The 24483-nt window shown below is 49.2% G+C and overlaps 1 protein-coding gene across 2 annotated transcripts in view; it reads left to right on the forward strand.

Annotated features, from left to right (window-relative positions):
• CACNA1I (calcium voltage-gated channel subunit alpha1 I) overlaps nt 1-20946 on the forward strand; it is a 52878-nt gene extending 31932 nt beyond the window's left edge. The window contains exons 18-29 of one of the 2 annotated variants that reach the window (XM_049822194.1): nt 194-345; nt 2041-2150; nt 2749-2882; nt 3635-3705; nt 7399-7477; nt 8055-8176; nt 8938-9279; nt 9922-10068; nt 14292-14408; nt 14783-14951; nt 15840-16036; nt 17969-20946. In XM_049822194.1, coding sequence (XP_049678151.1) covers nt 194-345; nt 2041-2150; nt 2749-2882; nt 3635-3705; nt 7399-7477; nt 8055-8176; nt 8938-9279; nt 9922-10068; nt 14292-14408; nt 14783-14951; nt 15840-16036; nt 17969-18670 — 2342 coding nt within the window. In that variant the 3' untranslated portion in view covers nt 18671-20946. The remainder of the gene's footprint in view (nt 1-193; nt 346-2040; nt 2151-2748; nt 2883-3634; nt 3706-7398; nt 7478-8054; nt 8177-8937; nt 9280-9921; nt 10069-14291; nt 14409-14782; nt 14952-15839; nt 16037-17968) is intronic. The other variant, XM_049822195.1, reaches the window with a different exon arrangement.
• The last annotated feature ends 3537 nt before the right edge of the window (nt 20947-24483 follow it).

Here is a 24483-nt window from a genome sequence, read left to right on the forward strand (position 1 = left end):
TTTTTTCCCTCCTCCCTATGTCCCCTATCTTTTACCTATTCTTTTCTGTTCTTTCTGTCTCCCACCTTCATTCCCTTTTCTTTCAACACCTATCACCACTCTTATGCCTGCTCCCTCTTCAGTGTTTCTTACCCATTTCTCTCTTTCTTCCAATTTCTTCCTAATTCTGCCCATCTCCCTCTTTCCACTGAAGAGGCGCAGCGTTTGCCGTACTATGCTACCTACTGCCCCATACGCCTCCTTATTCATTCGGTCTGCACCAGCCACTATCTGGACATCTTCATCACTTTCATCATCTGCCTCAACGTGGTCACTATGTCCTTGGAGCACTACAACCAACCTGTGGTGAGTGAGATCATGGAGATAAGCCCTGCCTCGAGTCATTATGTTATTTTGCTACAGCTCTCTGATGACCACTGCCCACCAGCATAGGTGGGACGCTTGAGTGTCTCTTAAAAAATACTGTTAAAGTGTTGCAAGAGTTAATGTAGTAGGCAAAGTTATGTGAAGAGTTTTGTACGTATCCAGAAAGGTAGCCCCTACTCAGATACCTGTTATCCATTAAAATCAATAGAGAGAAGGCATCTAAGCAAGAGTCAGGCCCCTAGAATGCATGGTGCAATTAAGTCTCTGTGCTTTATATTATTAAGTGGATATGTGGGTTGCCCAAATTTAGCTGCCTGGTCTGCTTTGTGTGTTCCCCTGTATCCTAACAAGAGGAGTTGTGGAAGCAGCAGTGCCCTGAGAGCTTCAGGCTTTGCATCAGGTTTCCAAATGTCAGTCCAATTCTCCTGCCATATGGCCTGAGCTGAGAGGACTAGAGTGGCTGGTTGTGTGTCATGGGATGGGATGTCTTTACTGAGCCACCTTTTTTCCGTAAGAGAAGCTGCAGGGCCAAAGCATTGAGCAGAGCCTCTCTCAGCTGCAGGGGGTGATTCCCAGTAAAGGGCCTTGAAGGCCAAATAGGTTTTATATTTTGGCTGGGGAAGACCACATACCTCTCAGTGTTCCTGGTAAAGTTCTAGATGCCTTTGATGGGAAAAAAATATATGCTGCACATATCAAAGGAGCCTTCTGCCTCCATATGTAGACAAAGCATTCATCATGACATCGGCCCAGTGGCATTTCAGTTTTCTTTTCGGGATAGCCTTGGTTTAGGTGACAGCTCTGGTGTCTGAGCAGATGTGTCCAAAGTAGCCCAGGCTTCGATCAGGAGCTCAATCTGTCTGTCCTCATTCAAATCCACTGCCAGCCTCCTCGGTCTCTTGCCCAACTGCCCAGCTTTTATCTTGCCGTTGATGGTGCCCAATTCTACTCTGCAGGAGCTCTCAACCTTTATCTGTTGTCATCCTCATGTCAGGCCTTTGTTCCTGAACAAGTCAGTCCTCTTACTGCTCAACTCCTTCCCCTGGAACGCAGGTCCAGCCATGCCAGCCTGCTGTCAGGCTCCGCTAAAGAATCTTGCCAAAGCCCTTCGAACCCTTCCAGTACAAACTGCCACCAAATGCTGCCCACGGCTCACACTGGTCCACGGTGGTGAAGAAGGGGCAGCACATAAAAGAACCAGAAGCCCAACAGCTAAGAGATGGCACGTATGCCTGCCCCAGACCAAAGCACAGAGGCGTTTCCTCCCGTCAGAGGTGACGCGTATCCACAACTGGAGTAATCTTTGTGCCTTACTTCTGGTTGATAGCTATGCCAGTGCCATTAGCATGGTGGCATCCAGGTGGCATGGGCTACTGGCAGAAGAGGGGGCTTGATGGTACTTCATGGTTTCTCCTTGTAATAGCTGCCTCCTCCCCGTTATACTGAGCAATACAGGAGAAAAGAGCAATAACTGATCCTGAGAACAACAAGGGTCAGAGAGGTCAGCTGGTGGTTGCTCTTAGTAGGCAGCCTCCACATTCAAGTGGGTAGGAGGCGTGGGGCAGCTTCCCCACTTCCCAATGAATTCCTGGCACTCAGGAGAGCCTCCCCACCCAGGTTATGTGCTTGATGTTGCTTTTTCCTCAATTCTTTACCCTCTTTTTCTGCTGGCAGTCCCTGGAGACCGCCCTCAAGTACTGCAACTACCTGTTCACCACCGTCTTTGTGTTGGAGGCAGTCCTCAAGCTGGTGGCATTTGGCCTGCGGCGATTCTTCAAAGACAGGTGAGCGGAGGGTTATGTCAGTTGTGACTGTGGGACAACTGGGGTTGGGGTGGAGGTCTTGAGGATGAATCCCTATCTGGAGTGTGAGGTGGTAACAGACTGCCCTGACTGCCTCCCCGTTCTGCACAGCATGGACCTAGCTTGAGCCAGCATGAGCCGCAATGCGTAAGAGTTGTCAAAAAATTGCCTCTTGGTTGGCATCTGCTGGTTAGGCTAGAAAGCAAAGGAGGTGGGGTTAGAGAGAGCCATTTTTTTCCTGCCCCTGAGGCAAACTGGGAGCATGCTGAAGCAGAACGTATATAACGAAGCTGATTCGAGGTAGTAAGGCCATAAAAAGCTGAGCCCATTAGTCAAAGCATAGCACCATAGTAACACGGCTCCATGCTTTCAGATCGGGCTGGCTTGCCTCTGGCTGCTCAGGGTGTGTGCAAAGTGAATCTCTGTTTGTCTGCAAAAGCCCATATAGGCTGTCTCAGAGTGGGGCCTTGAACTCATACATAAAGAAATATTTAGGTTGAAGTGGAGACAATTCACTTTCTTTTTCAGGGAAATGGAAAAGCTCCACCTTCCTTTATTCTCTTCATTTTTTCTTCTTAAGGTGGAACCAGCTCGATCTGGCCATAGTGCTGCTGTCTGTCATGGGCATCACGTTGGAAGAGATTGAAATCAATGCTGCTCTCCCAATTAACCCCACTATCATTCGGATCATGAGGGTGCTGCGTATTGCCCGGGGTGAGAGAGACACTGGCCAGAGGCATGGGTGTAGGCAGCCATGGAGTGGGACCTGGTGCCATGACTTGTTGAGCAGTGGCTGTAGAGTCATGGGCTCACCCTGTCCCTAGCCCTTGCGAGGGAGGCAGGGGATGTGATGAAGGACAGCCTAGAGGCTACGGCTTTCTGCTGCCTTCAGCCAGGCATTTAGGTGCAGTGGTTTTAACAGGAGGTGAAGGACCAGGAGGGCGAGCAGATCATGTCAGAGCTGAACTTTCCCTGTTGTTTTATGGGGCAAGTATGGTAGTGGTGTTTGGAGAAGGAGCCACCAAGCAGGTTGAAGTTTGCACAGGGAGGGGACTGCATCTTCCTGATGGTGGCCAAGGTGTGCTAAGCTGCCTTAACAGTTGGTGGCTGGAGGAAGGGGAAGTGATGGAATGAAAAACCAGAGCAGAGGGAAAAGTGTGATACACATTTCTGGGAGAAAGAGGGCTCTTGGCCAGACCGTTTGGGTGAAGCAGAAGCAGCCCAATAGGCATGGGTGGCAGAGTATTTAGTAAGAAGAGGATGGACTGGAGGAGAAGGAACCACTAGGACTGTACAGTCAAAAAAAGTGGGAAAAGGGAGAAGGGGGCCAAGGAGGGCAATCCGGTTTTTCTAGGGCAAGGGGAGACAGGACATCTGTCTTGTGCTACTGCCGTTAGTAAGTCACACAAAGGATGGACCTTCTGAGCTCAGTCTGAGTGACACTTCTCTTGTGCTTGTTGTGGCAGTCCTGAAGCTACTGAAGATGGCCACAGGAATGCGAGCACTGCTGGATACAGTTGTTCAAGCCCTGCCACAGGTAAAACAGACCACCTTCCCCAAAGATTCTCCTTTTCCACACCATTTTTCCAAAGGGTTGATTCTTGCGGAGTCTCAGAGCTGGTGTCTACTGTGTTGTGCAGGCAACTGCCTGAAGGTGATGTCCAAGTTTCCATGTCATTCATAGGGGTACGGCTCTCCTCAGATAGGTGTTGTCCAGGTTCTCATGTCAACCACAGGGGTACAGCTTACCTCACATCTCTGTTCTCCAGCGGTTGAATGAAATAAGCCTTGATCCCTGGATAAGGGCAGATTTCTTCCCATCACGTCTAGCTAGTGACTAACTGCTTGCAGCTAGTTCCCAGCTCCTCTCTCCTCTCTCCATAAGAAGGGAAGAGTGACTGGCAGCCAGTTCAGGAGGAAAGGAGCTCTTTGCGTCTCTACTCCTCTCACCCTTCCCCGCATGTTGCCCCCCTTTCCCCTCTCTCATTCACACTCCTGTCACTCCTTTTCTTAGCCAGTGCTTCCCCCGTCCTACTCCCTTTTCTTCCTTTCTCCTCCTGGATCCCTTTGTGTTGCTGAGCCTCTCGTGTACGAGAAGCAGTGACGCGCTCTGTTGTGGCTCACGCAGCCGGCAGTTAAGTGTCTACTGCAAGACAGCCAGACAGAAGGATTTCATGAGCTGTGAGCGGCAGCTGTTCCCAAATGAGATGCTGACATGGTACTTTACACAGGCTTCAAGCCCACTGTGAGGATCCTCCGTGATGGATGAGCAGCCAGGGAGCCTGGTCCTCTTCCTTTTGGATCCTTAAGAGAGAATTGTTAAGCAAGGAGTAATGGCACCAAGTGGCTCTACTGATCATACATCAGACCATTCCCCTGGCAGGCCCCGAGCAGGCAGCTATATTGCATGATATCAAAATACATGGGCATTTGTCAGTTGATTTATCAGCTAATGTGCCAGTCTTGGTGAGTGATGCAGAACTGACAATCAATCTGAAAACAGCATGACTAATTACCCAAGGAGTTTACTTCTGATGTTGGTGGCAATAAATGTCAATCTGAATTAGAGGAATCTTGTGGCACAAAAGCGAGGGGGAAACACTGTGATCTTTTATGGACCCTGACCTCTGTCTGATCTCCCATGCTTTTTATTAAACAATAATAATTTGTGGCTTTGTCTAATAATAATAATTATATAATTCATATGTAGGATATGTAGTAGTATCATCATCCAGGATAGTTGGGGGCTGAGATACACTGGACAATGAAAGGAACAAGAGATTAAGTGTGTTCTTATAGCAGGCAGCTTTGAGCCAGTAACGTTTATTAGTTCTGGCTCTGCTGCCCCAGGCTGGCTCAGTGCAGCTGCTTTGCACCTTGGTTTTTTTCTGTTCCACAAGCCACAACAGCTGATTTTTCTTAGGCAAGGGTCTGGAACGGAGCAGGTCTCCAGATCCAGCACCTGCATGTCTGTGGCATGTTTATTCTGCAACCCACATAAATGCACATAGATATTAAGAGCTGGCTGAAGTAGTATCCAGAAGCCCTTGGTAAGAGGACTCTGCAGTATATTTGCGCTTAAATAGTGAGAGTCAACTTCTACCCACAAAATATCTCTCCCTGTCATGTAGATGGAGAAACTGAGTCATCAGGCAGTGAAGTGTTTTGCTCAGGATGGCAAAAAGCACAGCTTGGACCTAAATTCAAGTGTCCAAGCCCTGCTCTGGTCCTAGCCATAAACTACAAGTATATTCTTCCATACTTTATAAATTCTGGCTTTTCTGTTTCCCATTCACCGACAGCTTCTTTGCTAACCAAGATGGTAGGTCAGGTCTTTTGGAGGTCATTAATATCTGCCACAAAACCCTCACAAGCAGGTGTCTAAAGGTCTGGCCTCCAGGTATTCCCTGGAAAGTAATAACAAGCCAGCCATAAACCTTCCAGCATCAAAGCCTACGATCAATCCACTTCCTATTGACTGGCTTTTGCTTCCTTCTGTAACAGGTTGGCTTCATTTAATAAAGTTATATAACAGAGGGATCAAAAATCACTCCATATTTAAAGTTGTGTAAAAATCTGCACTTAAAGCAGGGCTAAAATCTCCCGGTTTCACTGTTAAAAGATTGAATTTAGTCTCCATATTTTATACACTGGGTCTTCAGGGGACAATTGAATTATCTGTAATATTATTCTCCAAGATTTATTGGCTTTGCCAAAAGAAGCAGTTTAAAATAAGCTGTCCTTTCCCTTGCGCTTTTTCCTCCTCTCGACCTTTTTCTTTATGTTCCTAGAGCACAGACTCACATCAGGGATTTGGGCTTGCTAATGGCACATAAGGCATCTCCACTTGTCCTGTTTCAATTCCCTTCCTGTCTTTGTTATACTGCAACAATTCTTGATAGTGAATAGAGCTTTAATTTTAAAGACCCCTTTGGAAATGTAGCCCTTAGCTAAGTTTTATTAACTTCTTAATACCCTGTAGACACAGACCCAGAGGTATGTGTTCACAGCATTTACTATGGTGTCCAATTTAGTCATCAGAAATAATTCCTTCCACTGAGTATGTAGGGAGCCAGGATCTGGCAGCCCAGGGGAGTGGGTGGGCTGAATCATTTATTTCTTTCCTGAATTTAGATGGCACAGCAGTTGCAATGTCTAAATTAGACTCCTGAAGTGGATGATCCTAACAAAGGCCCAGACCACATGCATTCAGACCAGACACTGTTCAGTTTTTCAAAAACACCCGTATACAGTTAGGTCCTTAATTTTTCCCTGCCTTCTGTTGCTCCACCCACAGTGTGCTAACTGTTACTGGCATTTTCTGTTACAGTTCAGCCTATGTCTTCCAAAACCCCCTCCTGCTCCTCACGTATAACCCAGGTGCCCCACATGCAGGCGGGCAGGAGATTCAGAGGCAAGCAGTAATTTGGGAGAGTGAGGACTTGGGGCAGCGTCCATATTGGTGGTGGCACCGCTGCCTTTGCGCACCACGAAGCAGCAATCCTCGCAATGGAGAGTTTCCAAACAGCAGCTGCTGGAGGCCCAGAAATCAGGCTTGGACCTATTATTCATGAGATGGAAAGGAAGCTCTGCTTCCTCTCTTGACTCCTTCATAGTCTCCTCTTCTTTCTTCTTCTCCTCCTCTCCACACGTTTCAAAAGTGCCTCTTTACCCTTCTTCCTTCCCGCCTGCCTACTCCGTCCACAAGCCCTGCTGTAGCTCCACGTGTAGCTGGTGCTTTGCCCCACCACGCTCTGCCTGGTTCATGGCAGGAGCTGCTGTACCCGTGTCCCTGTCTCTTTGGAGCACTGCCGTTGTGCTCTTCACATGAGCATAACTTCAAGGGACTTGGGCAGTTTGGTGGGGCATGCAGCACTGTGGGACGTGTCTGTATGCTGTAATCCGTAGCTTGTCCTTCACCCAGACAAACTGGCTTCACCTTCTGTGCCCCTGCTCCAATGTTCTTGTCTTCATCTGGCCCAGAAACTGCACACTCAGTCAGCCCTGGTCAGAGCTTGTGCTGGAGTGAAGGCAACTGGGCAAAGAGTGTCCTTCAAGTCCAGTTGCAACGGGTGCCATCACTGGTGATTTCCCAAGCCTTGAGCAATTGTTTGGTTTCATTTGTACGCTGGGAATTTGCTGCTGTTGTCTTCAGGCTTTGAAGGGCAGAAACTTGCCTGTACAGATGAAATAGGCTTTGGGGTAGGCTGACCATGCTGTTCGCTTTCAGGTTGGAAACCTCGGACTCCTTTTCATGCTCCTCTTTTTCATCTACGCTGCGCTAGGAGTGGAGCTCTTTGGAAAACTGGGTAAGTCTCAAGCAGACCATGCTCCAGTGTGAGCCACAAACCTGCTGGGAAGCTGAGGTTTCTCAAAATCAGTGCTCATTCAATAATGGGACTGAATTACTTGATGGCCTTTATTCTCCCTTACGCGTAATTGATGTAAGAGGAATTTCCCTCTAAATTGTTATTGTCCTAACAGCCTAACAAAATAAAGGCAGTGTCTGGTTTCTCTTTCATTCTTAAACTTTTGCATTTTTGGCACTGCCTGCCTTGATACTGCCTTCAAGATAACAAGAAAAACTCAGGGAAAGTTTATTTACATCTCTTGCCATGGAATATTGATCAAGAAGAAAGGCAGCACAATGACACGTGGGGAGGATACCCCTGAGCAACTGAGTTACACTGCCCGATATCCTGGGGCTGGGCCATCAGGGATTTTTCTGTATTGCAGGCAGCAGCCAACTGTTGGGCAGGGGGCTGATGCCATGACCTGAGGTCTCCAGGCTGTGAGAAGCCTGAAGTCCCCTTCCCTGGTTCCTGCTGTTGCTCTGGGGCTCGGCAGCGTGCCCTCCGCTGATAGCTGCGATCCCCTTCCTTTCAGTATGCAACGATGAGAACCCCTGTGAGGGCATGAGCCGCCACGCCACCTTTGAGAACTTCGGGATGGCCTTCCTCACGCTCTTCCAGGTGTCCACGGGTGACAACTGGAATGGGATCATGAAGGTAACTGGGGCTCAGGGGCGTGGATGCCCTTATTGTGGTGAAGGAGAAGTTCTGATGTGTGCTCTGTTCAACAGTGCTTGGGCTAAAAAAGAGGAGGAGCGCAGGAGCTGGGTTGCTAGTTAAGGACCCTGCTTGGGCCACAATTTCCCTCCTCATCATGGTAACTCATAACTGGGGCTCGTCTAGTCCTGCAGACGTGTGTCTGAGGAAAGTCCAAGTTGTCCTTGGGAGGAACAAGACGACTGTCCAGACTAAGAGGGAATATCCACTGTCGTCAAGCCTGTTATCAAAGCTTAATGTAGGCACGTATGTTGTAGGACATGTAGGACATGGCACCCATCTGCAGAGCTACCAGGGCAATCCAAAATAAATCCTTCCTTCAAAGGACATGGAGAGAGGAAAGTTCTTTGAACACATATAATGCTTTTGAGTCTGGCTAGGAGAAGGCAGTACCAGACTGCTCATTTTTGTTCTTGCTCACGTGTGGGGCTACAGTGGCAGCAACGTGTGATGGCCTGGAAGTAGTTTGCTCTGTACGCCTTTGGATGTATTTGCTGTGAAGCAGAGAGCACATGATCAGATAGTGTCCCAGATTCTTTGAGGACCTCATGATCCCAGAGGGTGTGGGGCGATAGAAATGTTTGCCTTGTTCTTTGCATTGGCATCAGCGCTTTTTGACCGAAAGATCAGCCAAGCTTGTATTCTTACTTTAGTCCTTCCTTCCTTCCATCGTTCCTTCTCAAACCCAACTTCCCCTCAAGGATACCTTGCGTGACTGCAGCCACGATGACCGGAGCTGCCTCAGCAACCTGCAGTTCATCTCCCCACTGTACTTTGTCAGCTTTGTGCTCACAGCCCAGTTTGTCCTCATCAATGTGGTGGTAGCTGTGCTCATGAAACATCTCGACGACAGCAACAAGGAGGCCCAGGAGGATGCAGAGATGGATGCTGAGATCGAGCTGGAATTTGCGCATGGGCTGTGCTCCCGCAAGTCAGGCTCCCCAAATTCAGGACAGGGAAAAGGAGCCGGAACAGGAGGAGGAGGCGGTGGGAGAACAGATCCTGAAGGCCGTCTGTGCATGAGATGTTATTCTCCAGCACAGGTGAGTACACCTTTGAGCTTACCAACCAGACTGAAGCAAGTAGCTGTGGGGAGAAGCTGGGCAGCCTCGGTGACTGAGGGCTTAGCAATAGCAGATACACTCTTGCACCTCAGGGTGAGAGGTTTGTTTTCAGCGGCAGACTTTTGAGTTGGTAGCATTGTGCGGGGACAGGGCTGTGACAGCAGTGGGTCCTGTTCATCGTCATCATGGTTTAGGAACCTGAGGGCCAGCAGAGGAGGGATGGAGAAGATCAGCTGAAGGTGTGTTAGGAGCACATTTGAGAGGGGAGCTCAGGAGAAGGGAATGGGGGAAATGGCAGATCAAGAGTGAGGCACTCCAGCAGAGCTGGAAGGGAGGCATAAGCAGTGCCATGGTGCGCTGACAGTGAGTGAAGACAGTCCCTCCCTTTTTTTTTTTTTCTTTTTTTTTTTTTTTTTTGTTGCATTGAACTCTGGCACCTTTACACACCCTAAGGAGCAAATGCTCCCCCAGTGACCCTGTGCAGGTACCTGCAGAACAAGGTGCTGCTCCAGATGAGTCAGGGTGGAGAACCCAGCCCCAAATTCACATGAAACTTTGAAGCAAAAAACTCGGCATTCTTAAAATGATCTCTCCCATCCTCCCCCCTTTCTTGTCCCCTAGGAGAACTTATGGCTGGACAGTGTCTCTTTAATTATTAAGGACTCCTTCGACGGGGAGTTAATGATCATCGATAACCTATCGGGCTCCGTCTTCCATCATTACTCCTCGCCGGCCATGTGCGAGAAGTGTAACCATGACAAGCAAGAGGTAACCTGCGTACGAGGATGCGTGAGGGGACTCTCCCCCCAAGACCTGCACACCCACGCCCACATGCCTGCAGGTCGTCCGATGTGTGCTTCTGGCTGTAGATCGTGTAGACAGAGAGCTTGTTGACCTGTTTGTCATCTGTCACGAATTGCTTATACTGCCTCTAGTACAGGCCTGCCCTCCTTAGCCATGGGGGGATGTTGGAGGTGGTGGAAAGGTGAGATGCGCCAGGACGCAGGTCGAGAAGGACTGAATGAGCTGTAGAGAAATAGTTATGAAGGTGTCCTGGCAGCTCTTGTTGTGTTCAATTCTGCAAGAAAAGCCGAAGTTTAAGTTCATGTTGTACAGAGGACTGAAAGGATCTCACCCCAATGACAGCACTCAGGGGCAATTCAGTGGGAGATTTAAGCATGTGTTTTGTCTTCATTTTAAGCATGTGCTTGCTTCTTCCCTGTTGAGGTTGATGAATTAAGCACATGCTTAAATGCCTCGTTGACTAGAGTCACCGTCTGTGAGCAAGGATTGGTTTGTGGTGAAAACCAGTTAATTAGTTTGAGCAAAAAGGAAATTAAAATGGGCCCACTGAGAAAGTTTGAGAGTCTCTTTTCTCATGTAGAACCTGTCAGCTGGCAAACGGGTTATTGCTAAAAGCAGGACACCAAATGGCTTAGACTTGTTCTTCTATAGTTAGTAGATGCTTTGGAAAAGTACTTCCTAGGTCATTAGTCTTTTCAGGTTGTGAAACTTCAGGAGTCTGGGAGAAGTTAGGTGAACAGCAGAATTAATTTTGTTTCTGAAATCATTTTATTGTAGTTCGGTGCTATGATCGTGGTCAGACTTTTAACAGTAGCATGGCTCATCTGACAGTAAATCAGTACATCAGTGGCAATCTTCACCATCTCCTTCCCCATGACTAACTTGTTACGTTGCTATTGCTTATGAAGAAACCAGGAAACTTGGGAAGAGAGCTCTCATTGGCAGATTACTATATCCATGGTTCTGATGCTTTAATTTTTTTTCAGCCTTTCAGCTATCTGCTTGTCCCCATAGCTTCCCTTTGAAATATCAAACTGTGAATATTGCTGTAGTTTATCAGTATTGCAACACTTCACAAATAGATGCTGCATTAATACAGCCAAATAACTAGTTTTCAATTAACTGCATTTTCCACTGCTTTGCATAAGTCCATATATTCAGGAATTGGTGCTCAGCCTTCTCAGGAAATCAGGTCTTCTAAGGCATTCCAGAATGATTACCCCAAAATTAAGTCATTTGCAGCTAGTTTGCTGCATTTGAAAACCCTCCAGATAGTCTTCAGTATCCTGCCTAGGAATGAAGACAACAACAGATTTTTTTCTTACCTTCCCAGCAAGGAAACTAGGCAGCAAAATCTTCAAGCACAACCCACAGCCACAGCAAAGAGTTTGACAGAATAATCACAACCAAAGAATTATTCTCAGACCATATTTTCTAATGGCTGTTATAGAGCCATAAATTATTTTTCAAAATTGATATTTCAATACTTCTAAAATGTGGAATTGAAAAGAAATGGTCCAAATGCAGGAATAACGTTAGTGGTAAAATGTAGGTATTTTATTTCTGATCATATGAATCAAAACTGCAGCTCAGGATTTTAAGTCACGGTTGATCATGACCTTCTCTTTATATTTCATAGTATAAAAAACACTGAGGAAATTCCAAGAGGAAATCACTACATGGAGTCATAGCTAGGCTTGTCCCTGCACTAACACTAGCAATGCACCAGTCTAACACCAGTCATTAAATGAGAATGTACTCTGGTACATCAACATATCCGAATGTGCGTTGTACACACAGAATTGTACTATCTCAGAAGCAACCGACAGCAAGTTATATAGGCAAAACAGGTTTTATCTAGTCCTATTCAATGAATGTGTGTTTGAACAAAACAGTATGCTTGCTGCCCACCCAATCACCCTTAACCCTGCCCTTGTGACAAAAATCATATGTCAGCCGAAAATGTTCACTTCCATTTCGCTCGTAGTTTAATCTGTCAAGATGCTGAGCACAGTGGATGGACTCAACACTTAAACATATCCTCAGAGTTATTAAGCTTTTTGTTGCATTGAGTAGAAGGGCTCAGCATCTTTCCTAGTTATGCTGCTTGCATCTTCAAACCAATTATTTGTACAATTAAGGATTTTTGTAATCATGGCCCTGTTTTTGAAGATATGCTATATCTGCAACTAGTTATTTTCTAAGGGATATGTGTGCATGGTTCAGTGTCTCAGGTTGGTGTCCCTGGCAGTCTTCATGGACTGTGCTCTTAGTGAACAGCCCCTTCTCCCCCCACTGCAATTTTTTAATTTTTTTTCGTTCCTCGTCTTTAGTCAGAAGATTTTTAAATATACTGCATTAAGGGAAGCTATAAGAACAAACCATCTTTTTTCATACTGCTAACCTCTTCTCTTGTCATCGCTATCCTTTCACTCTTGGGCTGGTTGACAGTTAGATGTCTGTGTATTGGTGGCTGATAGAGTGTTTAGCCAGTGGCAGGAATTTGCCGGTGAGCAGCGGTGAACCGTTTCCACACATGCAGCTTATCTATTCATGACTTTGTTGATTATGTTTTTTGTGTAGATCCCAGGGCGGCCAGAATTTGCGAGCAAGCGGTTCAGTGAAGAACAGACTATTCTGGCTTTTGTTGAAGCCCTTTTTTTTATGGATGGAGAAGGTAGCGGCAGATGTTATCACATTTCACGCTCGTGTCTCTACAAGCACAGTTGTAAGGCTGTTCTGGTGTAACAAGCACTTAGGCGAGTAATGGATGAGTACGCACATTAAGTGGGACTGAATGAAGACTGTGTTTCTCTACACAAGTAGTTGCTGACTGATGGCTGTGTAGCGTGCTTGTCTTAACTTCATTGTGGGCTCTCTGGTGCGTCCGCTCTCAGCAGCAGTTGTTGGTTTTGGGCTCTCTTCATGGTTGAACGGCACCATGTTCCTGTGTCAGAATAATATCCCAAATAAGGATGTCATTTGTGCCCTTTATTTAAATCCAGCTCTGGTTTTCCATCCCATTTATTCGAAGTGCGTTATTCCTCGGATGGAGACCTCTTCCAGTCTCTGGCATTGGCACAAGCCACTAAACTCCCAGCTCGAAGGAGTCATCTCTCCAAATGTTCCACCTGCTCTTATAGCACAAAAGCTGTACCCACCTCTTACAAACACAAACGCAGGGGAGGACAAAATAAATGGCCAGGAAGCAACCTGTCCTGACTGAGACAACCCAGAATATAGCTGTCAAGAGTCAGGTCGTGGGAACTGGTGGGACTCTAGAGACCAGTGGTGGAAAGCCAAGCACAGGAGGGACAGAGCAGCTGCTTAGGCTACTAGAAAAAGGAGGTGCTTTTCAGTCACTGTGGCAAAGAGATGCCAGGCAGAGGGGAATTGAAAGCTTGGAGGAGAGAGGATGGGAGAGGGGCACATGTGCTATGAAACAGGCCAAAAGATGAAGCAAGGTCAGGCATGGGACTGGGGCGGAGCTGAGGCTCAAGGATGGGAAAGACGCAGTGGTCAGATGTGGTTTCAGAAAGCAAGAGAGCGCAAGTATGAGTGGGTGGGAGGGGTGAGTTTAGGGATGGAGAGCAGGACGGGAGATGGTGTTAGCTGAGGTCTTGGGTAGATTAGAGGTGAGGGGAGAGGGGAGACACAGGGAAGCTGGAGAGAAACAGAGTTTCAGTGACAAAGGTAAGAGAATATGAAAAGCATGATACCGGCATGGACTGCAAGAGGCATGACTATCCCTGGAATGAAAGCACCTTCACGTTTAAGCAGGGCTGTCCGTGGTGCCTTCAGAGAGAGGGGTCCACTCCTCATCCCTCAGCAGAGCAGACTGCCTTGTCACCGGCCCGAGGGAGCCCTCTCCCCGCCTGGCTTTACTTGCAGGGCCTTGTGCCAGCCCTGTCGCTGGGACAGATTCAGGACTCCTTCCTCCAATTCTGGCACTAGAGGAGCATGGACTGGCGGTGGGCTGCTTACAGATCGTATGTTCAACCTTCCTTAAAAAGTGGATTCTCCTGCCCAGCCCAGGTCTGGGTTAGGCAGTACCTGATGTATCCGAGGAATATAACCTAAAATTGATCTTGGGTCTACAGGCTCTCACTTATCCGCCATAAACAGTGTGACTGCTTGAAAGGTGGGTGCCAGGCATGACCTGTGACAGCTCCTTTCCCTTTTTGCAGGTCCAGCTAGCCGAAATGGAAGCACTGTCCCTCAACTCAGACAAGTCCTCTTCCGACCTTCTAGGAGATGAGTCAGACAATCACAGCACTTCTCAGCTGAGTCCTAAGGAGATCAAGGTTAGCCCCGGGTGGTCGTGGGCATGTTGCACCATGCGCTGTATTTCTGCCCCTACTCATTTGAAGTGTTCTGTATTCATCTGAGTGTCCCTGCTGAGGAATGTAAATTCAGGTCACTTTTCAAGAGCTTCTCCATAGAGACATATCATGGATTTGAGGATAAAAAAAGGGATGTATGTTTTAGAAAGTTCTCTTCACTACTGTCAGTAACTTCCTCTGAATGAGCTTAAATTTAGGGGATTTGGGCTGGAAACCTGAGCATCTCTTAACTAGCTAGAAGATACCTTCAGAATCAGCCCTTCTTGAGGCTTTCAGAAGTCTGCTCTTTCATCTGCCGTTACATTTCACAAGGCTTTGTCCTCATTTTTTTTCAGCAGGATGGCCAGGACAGCCCTGACTCCAACGGGGTAGGCGATCTGGGGGAATGCCTGCTCCCAATATCCAGTGCAGATGGCTCTACAAACCCGGACAGTTACCTGTGTGAAATAGAGAAAACTCCTTTCAACTCAGTCCAGTCTTGGCTAAAGCATGAAAGTACCAAAGGTGAGCACGGCTTTCATCATTCTCCAGGTCTGCTGAAAGTGTGGGTTGGTTCGGCCCATCTGCCTTTCCCCTGTCTCCTCCCTGCCAGGAATGGAGTTAATGTGACGTGGGGTTACACTAACCAAGAATTAGCTTTCAGGTTGCCAGTCATCAGGAATGGGGTGAGGAGCAGTTTCTTCTTTTGCTGCTAGATTTTATATCCTCCCTCAGACCTGCCTATGCGAAGTACTATGAAAGAGCTGATTCCTGTTCACAGTAGTGCACCCAAGCACGGTCAGAGAAGAGTGTGGACAGACTCCCCTGACGTGCCAGCTGGATGAACTGTGCTCACTTGGCACGGTAAAACGTTGCTGCCCCCAAGACCAGGCTACTCAGGTACAGGTTCAGGGAATACGTAACACATGTCTGCCCTTGGTGGAAGTGCTCCAGTACTACTCTTGACCATGCTTTGGCTTCCTGTGGTCCCCTGGTTTCCCAAACCACCAGTTTATTTACCTCCCTTCATCCCTTGCCTTGCAGGATCTGGGATGAAAGTCCTCTGGCAGTGATACATAGTTGAATCAAGGCCTCACAGCTCAACATTTTTCTGCAAGAGCAACTACAGGAGAGGCGAGCTGGGCTGTTGCTTTATGGCTCTGAGCTGTGTTAGACCTTCCAGGTCTGGTGCAGGTTTTGGTCCTTGAGTAGAAAGTGGGACCCATGGTGTGAACACTAGACTGAGGCTTCTTGGCCAGGAGTGTGTGTTACTAAATATCCTCTGTATACTGGACTTGCAGGACCTTCTGTGTAACAGCAGCAAAGGCACCAAACCGAATTGGAGGACTCTTCAACTTTCTTTTTTTGTTTCTGTTTCTGTTCTCCTCCCCATTTCTTTTGGTGCTTTGTCAGTCCCTCCCAGCCCCTTCTCTCCAGGTGCATCTTGCCCTCTGTTACCTGTACCAGCAGAATTTTTCCACCCAGCCATCTCTGCCACCCAGACAGGGCCTGAGAAAGCCTCATGTCCACGCAACCTTCCTAAGATCTCTCTGCAAGGCTCATGGGCATCACTGAGATCGCCGAGTGTGAACTGTTCACTTCTTCATCAGGTGAGGATCCCCGCTTCCCCCTGCTAGGAAAGCTTGATCACGTCGCATACAAACAAGGGTGCTGAATGGGGAGGAGGGCAGAAAAAGGAGAGAGGCAGCTGTGGTCATGGGCTGGGTGACCCAGACCTAACCTGCTGGAGGAGCACGGTGCACTGCAGAGTGCGCGAGTATTGGGGAGGAGAGAGGGTTGTATAGCAAAGGGCTCTTGTATAGCTCTCCGTCCTTGAAATCATATCTTCTTCTGCTTTGGATCAAAAAATAGTTTGGCAGCTGCAGCTAGCCCCACACGAAGACAAAACCACGCCACCTCTTAGCTCACCCCGGGGTCCCCTGCACCGAGCGCGCTGCAGACACCGGCCTGCACAGCAGCTGCAGCGTGAGCCAAGGAGGTGGCAGCCGCGCAGCCTCCTCGGCTCCTCTTCGTGCCGTGACTCCAGATCATGCGCTTTCTTGGTTGGAACGGGCTTCTCCCCACCTACCTCCTCCGTAGCCCTTCATGCCACATCCACACACCGCATCCCTGAGTTTGCTGTCTTCCCCTGCTCACTTAGCTCTTACATCCCAGAAAGGTGCTGTCTCTTTCTGAAGAGGCAGCTATTTCTCACTAAAAGAGAAGAACAAAAGTGTTGAGGGAAGATCAAGTGTCTCTGAAGAGCAGAGGAGGCAGAGATGAAAGTCCAATAGAGATCCCTCTTATTGTTCTTGGAAGATACTCCATGAACAATTCCTGTTTGAGGAGTACAGGGACACTCTATTGAGACAAACTGAAAAATAAAAATAGAATCATATGTCATCCAGTTCTATGTGACAGACACTGTTGGCACAATACAAATGTGTATAAATTCACCAAGGATAAATTTAGCCTTGAGCTGAGACCACTGAGTTGTTGCAGTGTTGAAACTTCTGGTATAAGTTTAGGCATGAAGAAAAAGAGCTCTGGAGCTGGCGTACCACTGGGGCAAAAGTACTGAACTGTTTTAAGGCTGAAATTGGTAAAGTTCTGATTATGTGATGCAGACTGTATGGAATAGCTGTGGTTCAGGAGGCTGCTTCCAGCCCTATGTGCATCATTCCCAGTGCTGTGTCCCAGTGATGATCTCATAGTGCAGCCCAATTTCCTAGGAACAACTGAAATGCAGCTTAACTGAGCCCTCATACAAGGAAATTAAGCCTGTTTCCCCTTCCTGCTGGGAGGGGACCCCACCTTTCTGCCCTAAATACCATCATTGTCACTAGTGCTCGTGAGAAGAGCCATGAGGCCTCTTTTCTCTCCCCAAGTACTGCTGATTTTTTAATGAGAGGAGGTATATGTAGAGAGCCTGAGGCCAGTGTACAGAAGTCCCCTGATTTCTGGCCAGCTGATGGTTTCGATGTGTCTGCAGCCTGTGTGACAGGTTTACAGGGGAGCCAAGAGTGATGTCCCACAGGGATCCTCAGCTCCACTGGCTCCTGGACCACCCGTGGTCAGGGACAGCCCAGCGGTGGGGACTGCAGAGCTCACAAACCCAGTACCCCTTCCCTTTGGTGGAGCATTTCACGTGGGAGGGGAAAATTCATTCTGGAGCAGAGTGAAGTCAGAGCTCAAAATAATGAAACCTTTCTTCATTCTGGAGCAGAATGAAGTCAGAGCTCAAAATACTGAACCCTCTCCTCCTCCCCCAGAAGGGAATCCCCTGGGCAAGCTGCATGGCTGGTGCTTTGTAGCATTGCTCAGGTGGTTTAGAGCTGCCCTCCCCAGCGGAGGAGTGTGGGAAAGGAATTGGAGTTTTTCCCCCTTTTTTTGTAATTGTGGTTTATTTTTCACACCCCAAAAAAAAAAAAAAAAAAAAAAAAGAAGAAAAAAGGCAAAGCCTGTTGCCCCCTGCCCACCTCTCCCCCCTCCCGCGCCCATCTCCTTCCCGCGAACCGTGTTCCCACGCTCCTGCTCCCCAGGCCCCGGAGAGCGATACCTCGCTGGACAGCCGCAGCAGCAGCTCGGCGGGCAGCCTGCAGACCACGCTGGAGGACAGCCTCAACCTCAGCGACTCTCCCCAGTGCGCCCTGGACCTCCCGGTGGCTCTGTGCCCCGTGCCGGCTGCCGGCAGCCAAAGACCCCTGGCAGCCCCCCTCTCGCCCGCCTCCCGCCGCCGGAGCCTGCGGGGCCGGGGGCTCTTCAGCCTGCGGAGCATCTGTCGTCACCAGCGCAGCCACAGCAGCGGCGGGAGCACCAGCCCCGGCTGCACCCACCACGACTCCATGGACCCCTCGGACGAGGAGGGGGCCGGTAGCAGCCTGCGGGGGGGCGGCAACAACAGCGAGCCCTCGGAGACCCTCAGCAGCCTCTCGCTGACCTCCCTCTTCTCCCCCCCGCCGCCAGGGCTGACGCTGGTGAAGAAGTGCAGCAGCACCAGCAGCCTCCACGCCAGCCCCTCGCCCCGCCGTCCCACCGCCCACCGTGCCAAGCCCTTCTACACCGTTGACCCCCGGGGCTTCCTCTCGATGCCTTCTTGGGTGACGGACTTCTGCAAGGACACCCCCTCGCCCGGGGATGGAAAGGAGCCGGACGGCCCCGGCGGACGGGGGACGGGGGACCGCGGCTCCCCGCTCCCCTCCGAGCTGGAGCTGGGTGACGGAGTCAGCAAGAGGAACAGATGAGGGTCCCTGGGGCGCAGGGAAGGGAGCGTTTGGCCGCCGGCACGGGGAGCATGTTTCGCTAGCTTCTCCCCAGCAGCAATTCCAAAGGATTTGCAAGAAAAAGAACCAGGCAAACAAAAATTTATAAATATATATATATACATAAATATATATATATATATAGAATAAATACTCTGGTACCGTACCTCAGAGGCGTGGGAGAGTGCAAGCAATACGGGAACAGTCCTGCCCGAGGGCAAGACCTGGACCATCACCGCAGAGACTATAGTGACAAGAAAAGGCCATGGGGCTGGGAGGGACGGGACCCTCCAGCCAGGTGACTGCCACACGGCAGCTGTTTAGTTATATACATATACATATAGAGAGAGATCGATTTATTTATTTTTTTTACCGAGAGATTACGAATTTCGGAAAGCGCTAAGGAGGAGCAAGCAAAGGGGGGCTGAAGGAGGTGCTACGCCAAACGAGGGTGGGGGCGAAGGGAAGGGAAGCAGGGGGAGCAGCTAGGGACGAGCGTCTGGGGTTTGCCTTGCCTGTTTCTGGGAACTAACTTATTGTCCATGCTTCCATTTCAAACATTAAAAATTGCGGGCCAGATCTTCAGGTCGAGCGTAAATTGGCAAAACGCGATTGTGCGCTTCTGCTGGTGTAAAGCAGCAAAGCTCTGGCTTGAGGTGGATTCATGCTGATTTGCAGCAGGTGAAAATCTGGCCCCGGCAGCAGGGAAAAGCAAACAGCCATGGAGCACGGGAAGCATTTTGAGGTGAAAAGCCTTGCTTTGAAGGGAATGTGTGAACACAGCGGGCGTGCTCATGGGAGGAGGGGATGGAGGCTACGTGGCATAATTTTGTTGTTGTTTTGTTGGGTTTGTCTTTTTCATTTTCCAAAGAAAGAAAACTGCTAAGGGAAAAAAATTTACAAGATATGCAGGGAAATTTGGAGTGGGAGTGGCAGGGTGGAAGGGGAGGAGGAGGAGGTAAAAAGGGGAGAGGAAATGAACTTTTCCCCCTTTCATTTGCAGTAATTGTGATATTTTATTTTAGAAGCCCAAAGGTGCAAAAATCATCTCTAGAGAAACCTATCTGTTATTTTTGTATCTATAGCTATATATATTAAAGAAGACAAAACCTAGAATTTTAAAAAAGACAAATAAAAGCAAAGGGGGGCTTCAACAACACACAATGTAGTCAGTCCCCTGGCCGAGGGCTAACCCTCTTCCAAGTCCCACCGGGAAGACCCTACAAGAACATCCTCAGCGCGGTGGTGACTCTGCCTCCTCTCCAGCATCACCTTCATCCTCTGGCCTTTTCCTGATTTGCATCAACGTAGCTGGGACCAGAGTCCTGCTCAGTGCCAACCGCGGACATGGAGAGCAGGGAATATTGGCGCGTGTGTGTATGTGTGTGTGTGCACGCAAACGTAAGGATGTTTATGTGTGTTGTGTCCAGGCGACCTGGCTCATCAGCTGGAGAGACGGGGGAGAGGGAGAACTGCAGCTCTCCTTGCCAAAGGAGGGTGAGTGGGGAGGGCTGCGGTGTGGAGGGGGAGGGCAGACCGACTCCTTGAACCATGACCTGCCTCAGGATCCAGGATTTGATCCGGCAGAGGTGATCCTCTCCCGGCAGGGTTGCAGCAAGGCTTCCCGGAGGCTGCATCCTTGCCTTTCCAGCAATAGGACTGCACGTGTCTCCTTCCTGGCCAGCGCCAGCCTGGATCTCCTCCTGCAGAGACTCCAAGATTTCGTACCCTTCCCGGGTTTGCAGGTGGGTAGGAAAGCCAGCCACCCGGGGGGGGTGGGCACAAAGAATTTCGGATGTCACCTACCACCCCAGGGAAGCTCCACTAAGGTGTGTTAGAGAAGACAAGAGTGAGAAGGGCAGCGGGGAGAGGATAGCAGCCCAATGGAGATGGAGAGGTTTGGAGGCTGGTGCACTGCTCAGAGGAGGAGCAGGGCTCCCTTGGGGATTCCTGTCCCATTTTTTTCCATCAGCTCAAGAGGGTCCCTGCAGCCCTCCCAGAGCCTTCCCAGCTGGCATATGAAGCATTGTGAAGTGGCCAGTAAAAAGAGAGATGTTCTGGTTTTATTGTGACCTGTCTGATTTTTAAGCAGTTGCTGCATCTTATGAACTGGGGCTGTGAAAAGCAAGAGCATCAAATGGCACCAACAGCCAGGAAAAGGATAATTACTGTGTTGACTTGATTTATTTGCTGGAAGGAGTGTTTGCTGTGTTGCAAGCATGCTGACTGCAGGGAGGTCAGACCTGTCGAAGACATGAGGGCCCAGGTCCTTGTCCTTGCAGAAAGGATGCTGATCCAGATCTATTAAAGCAATAATAAGGGTCTTTAAATGCTATTTTTGCACTGGTGGTTCTTTGGGTGAGTTGCCCCTGCCTGCTCTCCCATGGGCAGAGAGGAGAGACGAGACACACGGTTTCATGTCCTCGGGGAAGGAGGGCAGTCCATCCCCAAATGGCTGAACAATGAACTTGGGCTGCACAAGGCTTAGCCTCAAACCCAGAGCTGCTTTGAAGCCAGAGGTAAGGCTTGCCAAAAAATCCCAAACAGTTAAAACCCATCCAAACCCCAGGCGACTCAATGCACAGAGTGGTTCCTGTACGGTGGTGGGACTCCGAGCTGTCCTGGCAGTTGCGTGGGCTGTGAAACATTTCAGCTGAGCAATGGGAGAAAGGCCAGAGATCGGTGCAGTGCTAGAAGCTACCCTGATATTCAGTCACGATAGAAGTATGGCCTGCACTTGGGAGGAAAGAAGGGTCCAAAGATGGTGGGAAAGATGGTGGCGGTGACCTCACGGGGTGACTTACAGCCTCCAGGATGGATGCTCTCTCAGCTTGTTCTCGGTTGTCCCTGAAAGTGACTTGCAGGGAAAAACTTTGTTTCTCTTGTGGTTTGGGGTTCGACAGTCCTTTTGCTCTGCACAGTGCCTCCCCTTTGCCTCCCCGCGGGGTCATGCCACCGCTCCCACCTCCCTGCAAAAGGGCTTTCACCTTCCGCTTTATGACTCGAGCAAAAGGCTTCTGGCTTAGGAAAGAGGTTGCCATGGAAACAGAAGACTAGGTTATCTTTAGAGAATATTTTGTCTCTCTCTTTTAATTATTTACTAAGTGTTTGAAGAAGAAGGAGGAAACATCCATCCTTCCTAAAGAGGAAGCGGAATATTATAAACCCAGCAAACGCCTTGTGTTTTTGCTGGGGATTTCTGCGGCAGGGCAGGTTGTGCGGTTTCTCCTGGCAAGAGCTGCCTTTCCCAGCTATGCCTGGCTGTTGGCACCAGGAAAAAACCTCTGTCATCACCCACCCACCTCCCAGACAACACCTGAGGGCAGCCCAGGATTTGCCCAGGCGTCTTTTCAGCCTCCCGTACTCCCCACTTCCCACGGGGGACTGTATCGCAGGCAGCTCCTGCCAAGAGGCTCTTTGCCATCGTCAGCCCGACGTCTCGCTCTGTTTTGTCCCGCTGCCACGTTACCCTCGTGCCCGGCTCTCCCCCGCGTCTGCCACCGAACGCGGTCCCTCTCCCCGCGCGATGCTGAGCTCCTCCGCGTGCTCGCACACCGCTACCGCATCCTGCTCCAGCTGCTGCTCCGCCAAGCCGGCCGTATTTTGCTCTTTTCATCCTGGCTCGCCAGCTGGTTCCTCCATCTCTTTTCAACATTTTTATAAGTCTTTTTTCCCAAGCCCTCCCTGTATTTTTCCCCCTCTCGCCACAGCCTCTGGGCCCATCGGTGTGGTGTATTGCAGCTGCAGAGCAGAGCCCATCCCTACTGCTTCCCATCTTCTCTTGCACACGAAATCCTCAACCACTCCAACCTGCCCGTGGACAACGCACTGTATTTAGTATTTCTTCTGCACCCAGAGACCCTGTCTCAGCACTGCCAAATGAAGGAAGAGTACCAACAGGCGTACTTCTCGTGGCTTCTCCACCTTCATCTGTCTTCCTTACTACTACCAAAAGTTTCCCAGTGAAATTAGATATATGGGAAGTATTGCCAGTGTGACCACTGTTTTCTTTCATGGCAACTTGGCAGTGTGGTGCATTTGCGTTGGTTTTTTTTTCTTGGGGGGGGGGGGGGGTGGTGAGGCCAGGTCCTGTGAAGGACTGAACACCACCAGCTTTCCATGAAATTAATATGAGTTGAACAGGCCTGGGGGCGGAGTTGAAAGTGTCATTGAGCAGGAAAATGATTTTTCAGACAAAAGAAATGTAAAGTAGAAAACGTAGATGCCTTCAAGGAATTTTCTACTTTTCCTTTTTGCTGAGAACAAAATGATTCCTACCAAAATAGCTCTCGTCCAAAATGCTCCCACGGGGCATCACAGAGGTGTTGTGTCCTGGGTGGCCCCTGGTGACCGTCTCCTCAAGACACCAGACCACTTGTCCACCCCACAGGGCCCTGAAGATGGGTCCCCGGGCAGCGAGGTGTCCGCAAGGCGCTGCGGGAGATGTGCCCTGCACACCCACTGTGCAACGAGAGCAAAAGGCGTCGTAGCAGCGGCTCAGGAGCAGAGATTTGATTTTTAGCCAATGTAACCAAAACCTCAAAATTTATTATTGAAGACGTGGAGGTAAGTGGCTTTGGTTTGCTTGTTGTCATCACGAGAATTTCACAGAGAAGAGAAAAATCAAACCCCGCTGATTTTCTGACTAGCTGCGATACAAAACACCCAGTGCACCTTGTAGGAAGTGCTTGGTGCTTTGCAAAGCCAGGCCCCTGGATGTATGCCACCCCATTCCGTCTATCTGCATGTGATCTGGCTTTCCAAATGTTCCCTTCATTGGTCTTCATGAATACTTCATTTTATGAGATCTGCATTACTTCTCAGTTTTTTCCATGTTATTTTTGTTCCTTGCTAGGGACTGGCTTCCAGTAGGAACTCAGTATCTCGGTATCCTTGAATTACCATTCATTTCTTCCATCTCATTTAGACATACATGTTTCTTCTCTAGCACTTTTTCCTTCTTCTGCATATTTCTAAGTCCCCTGTTTATTTCTACTAAGATCCTGTCACACTTTGAGCGGGAGCTGGCAATGTGATATTCAATATTTATGCCTCCCGGCCACTTCCAGAGCAGATGTGCTCAATTTACAAGTAAAGAGCTCTCACCCCCACCAAACCCAGCATCTCAGCCTCTGGCTTGCAGCACGCCTCTGCTCTTGCTCTAACAGCAGTTGCAGTAATAAGGGCTCTGCCCTTTCCCTTATGTCGGGGATGGGATTGCACAGACGGACCTTATGGCCGGGTACGTCCTCAGCGTCGCTTTACGTGTCAGCAGAGCTGCTGAGCATATTTCATGCTCGTGACATTAGTAGGAGCAGGGAGGACTCGGCACCTCACGAAGTTGCTCCCATTAGCAGTTGGGCTGTTGCCATGTTAGCCACAGCAGGCTCCAGCTCACGCTCCCCCTTTGCTGTGCAGTGCTGTGGGCACAGAGGAATACAAATCTTTTTCCTTAGCAATTTTGTCTGTAGTCACTGAAGTCAGCGCATACGGCTGTCCCTTTGTCTCATGGTCCGTGGAGCAGAATGATGGAGCGGGAGAGGCACTGTTTTTCCAAGGATGTTTTCCTGGAGACCAGAGCAGTTTAACCCCTCTGGCTGACACTGTTTTGGTTATCTGTATTATTTCTGAAAACTTTGAAAAATACTGTAGCTTGGGGTTTTTTTATTTCTGGTTCTGGGGCAGGGTTGGTGCACACAGTGTACCGTGCAAAACAACAGCAGCTCCTCCTGCAGCTCTTCCCCTCCCTTTCCTCCAGCTTATTCATCCTGGATGAAATTTTTGCACTGTAAGTT

This window comes from Accipiter gentilis, chromosome 18, assembly GCF_929443795.1.
Source record: "Accipiter gentilis chromosome 18, bAccGen1.1, whole genome shotgun sequence".
Lineage (NCBI taxonomy): Eukaryota > Metazoa > Chordata > Aves > Accipitriformes > Accipitridae > Astur > Astur gentilis.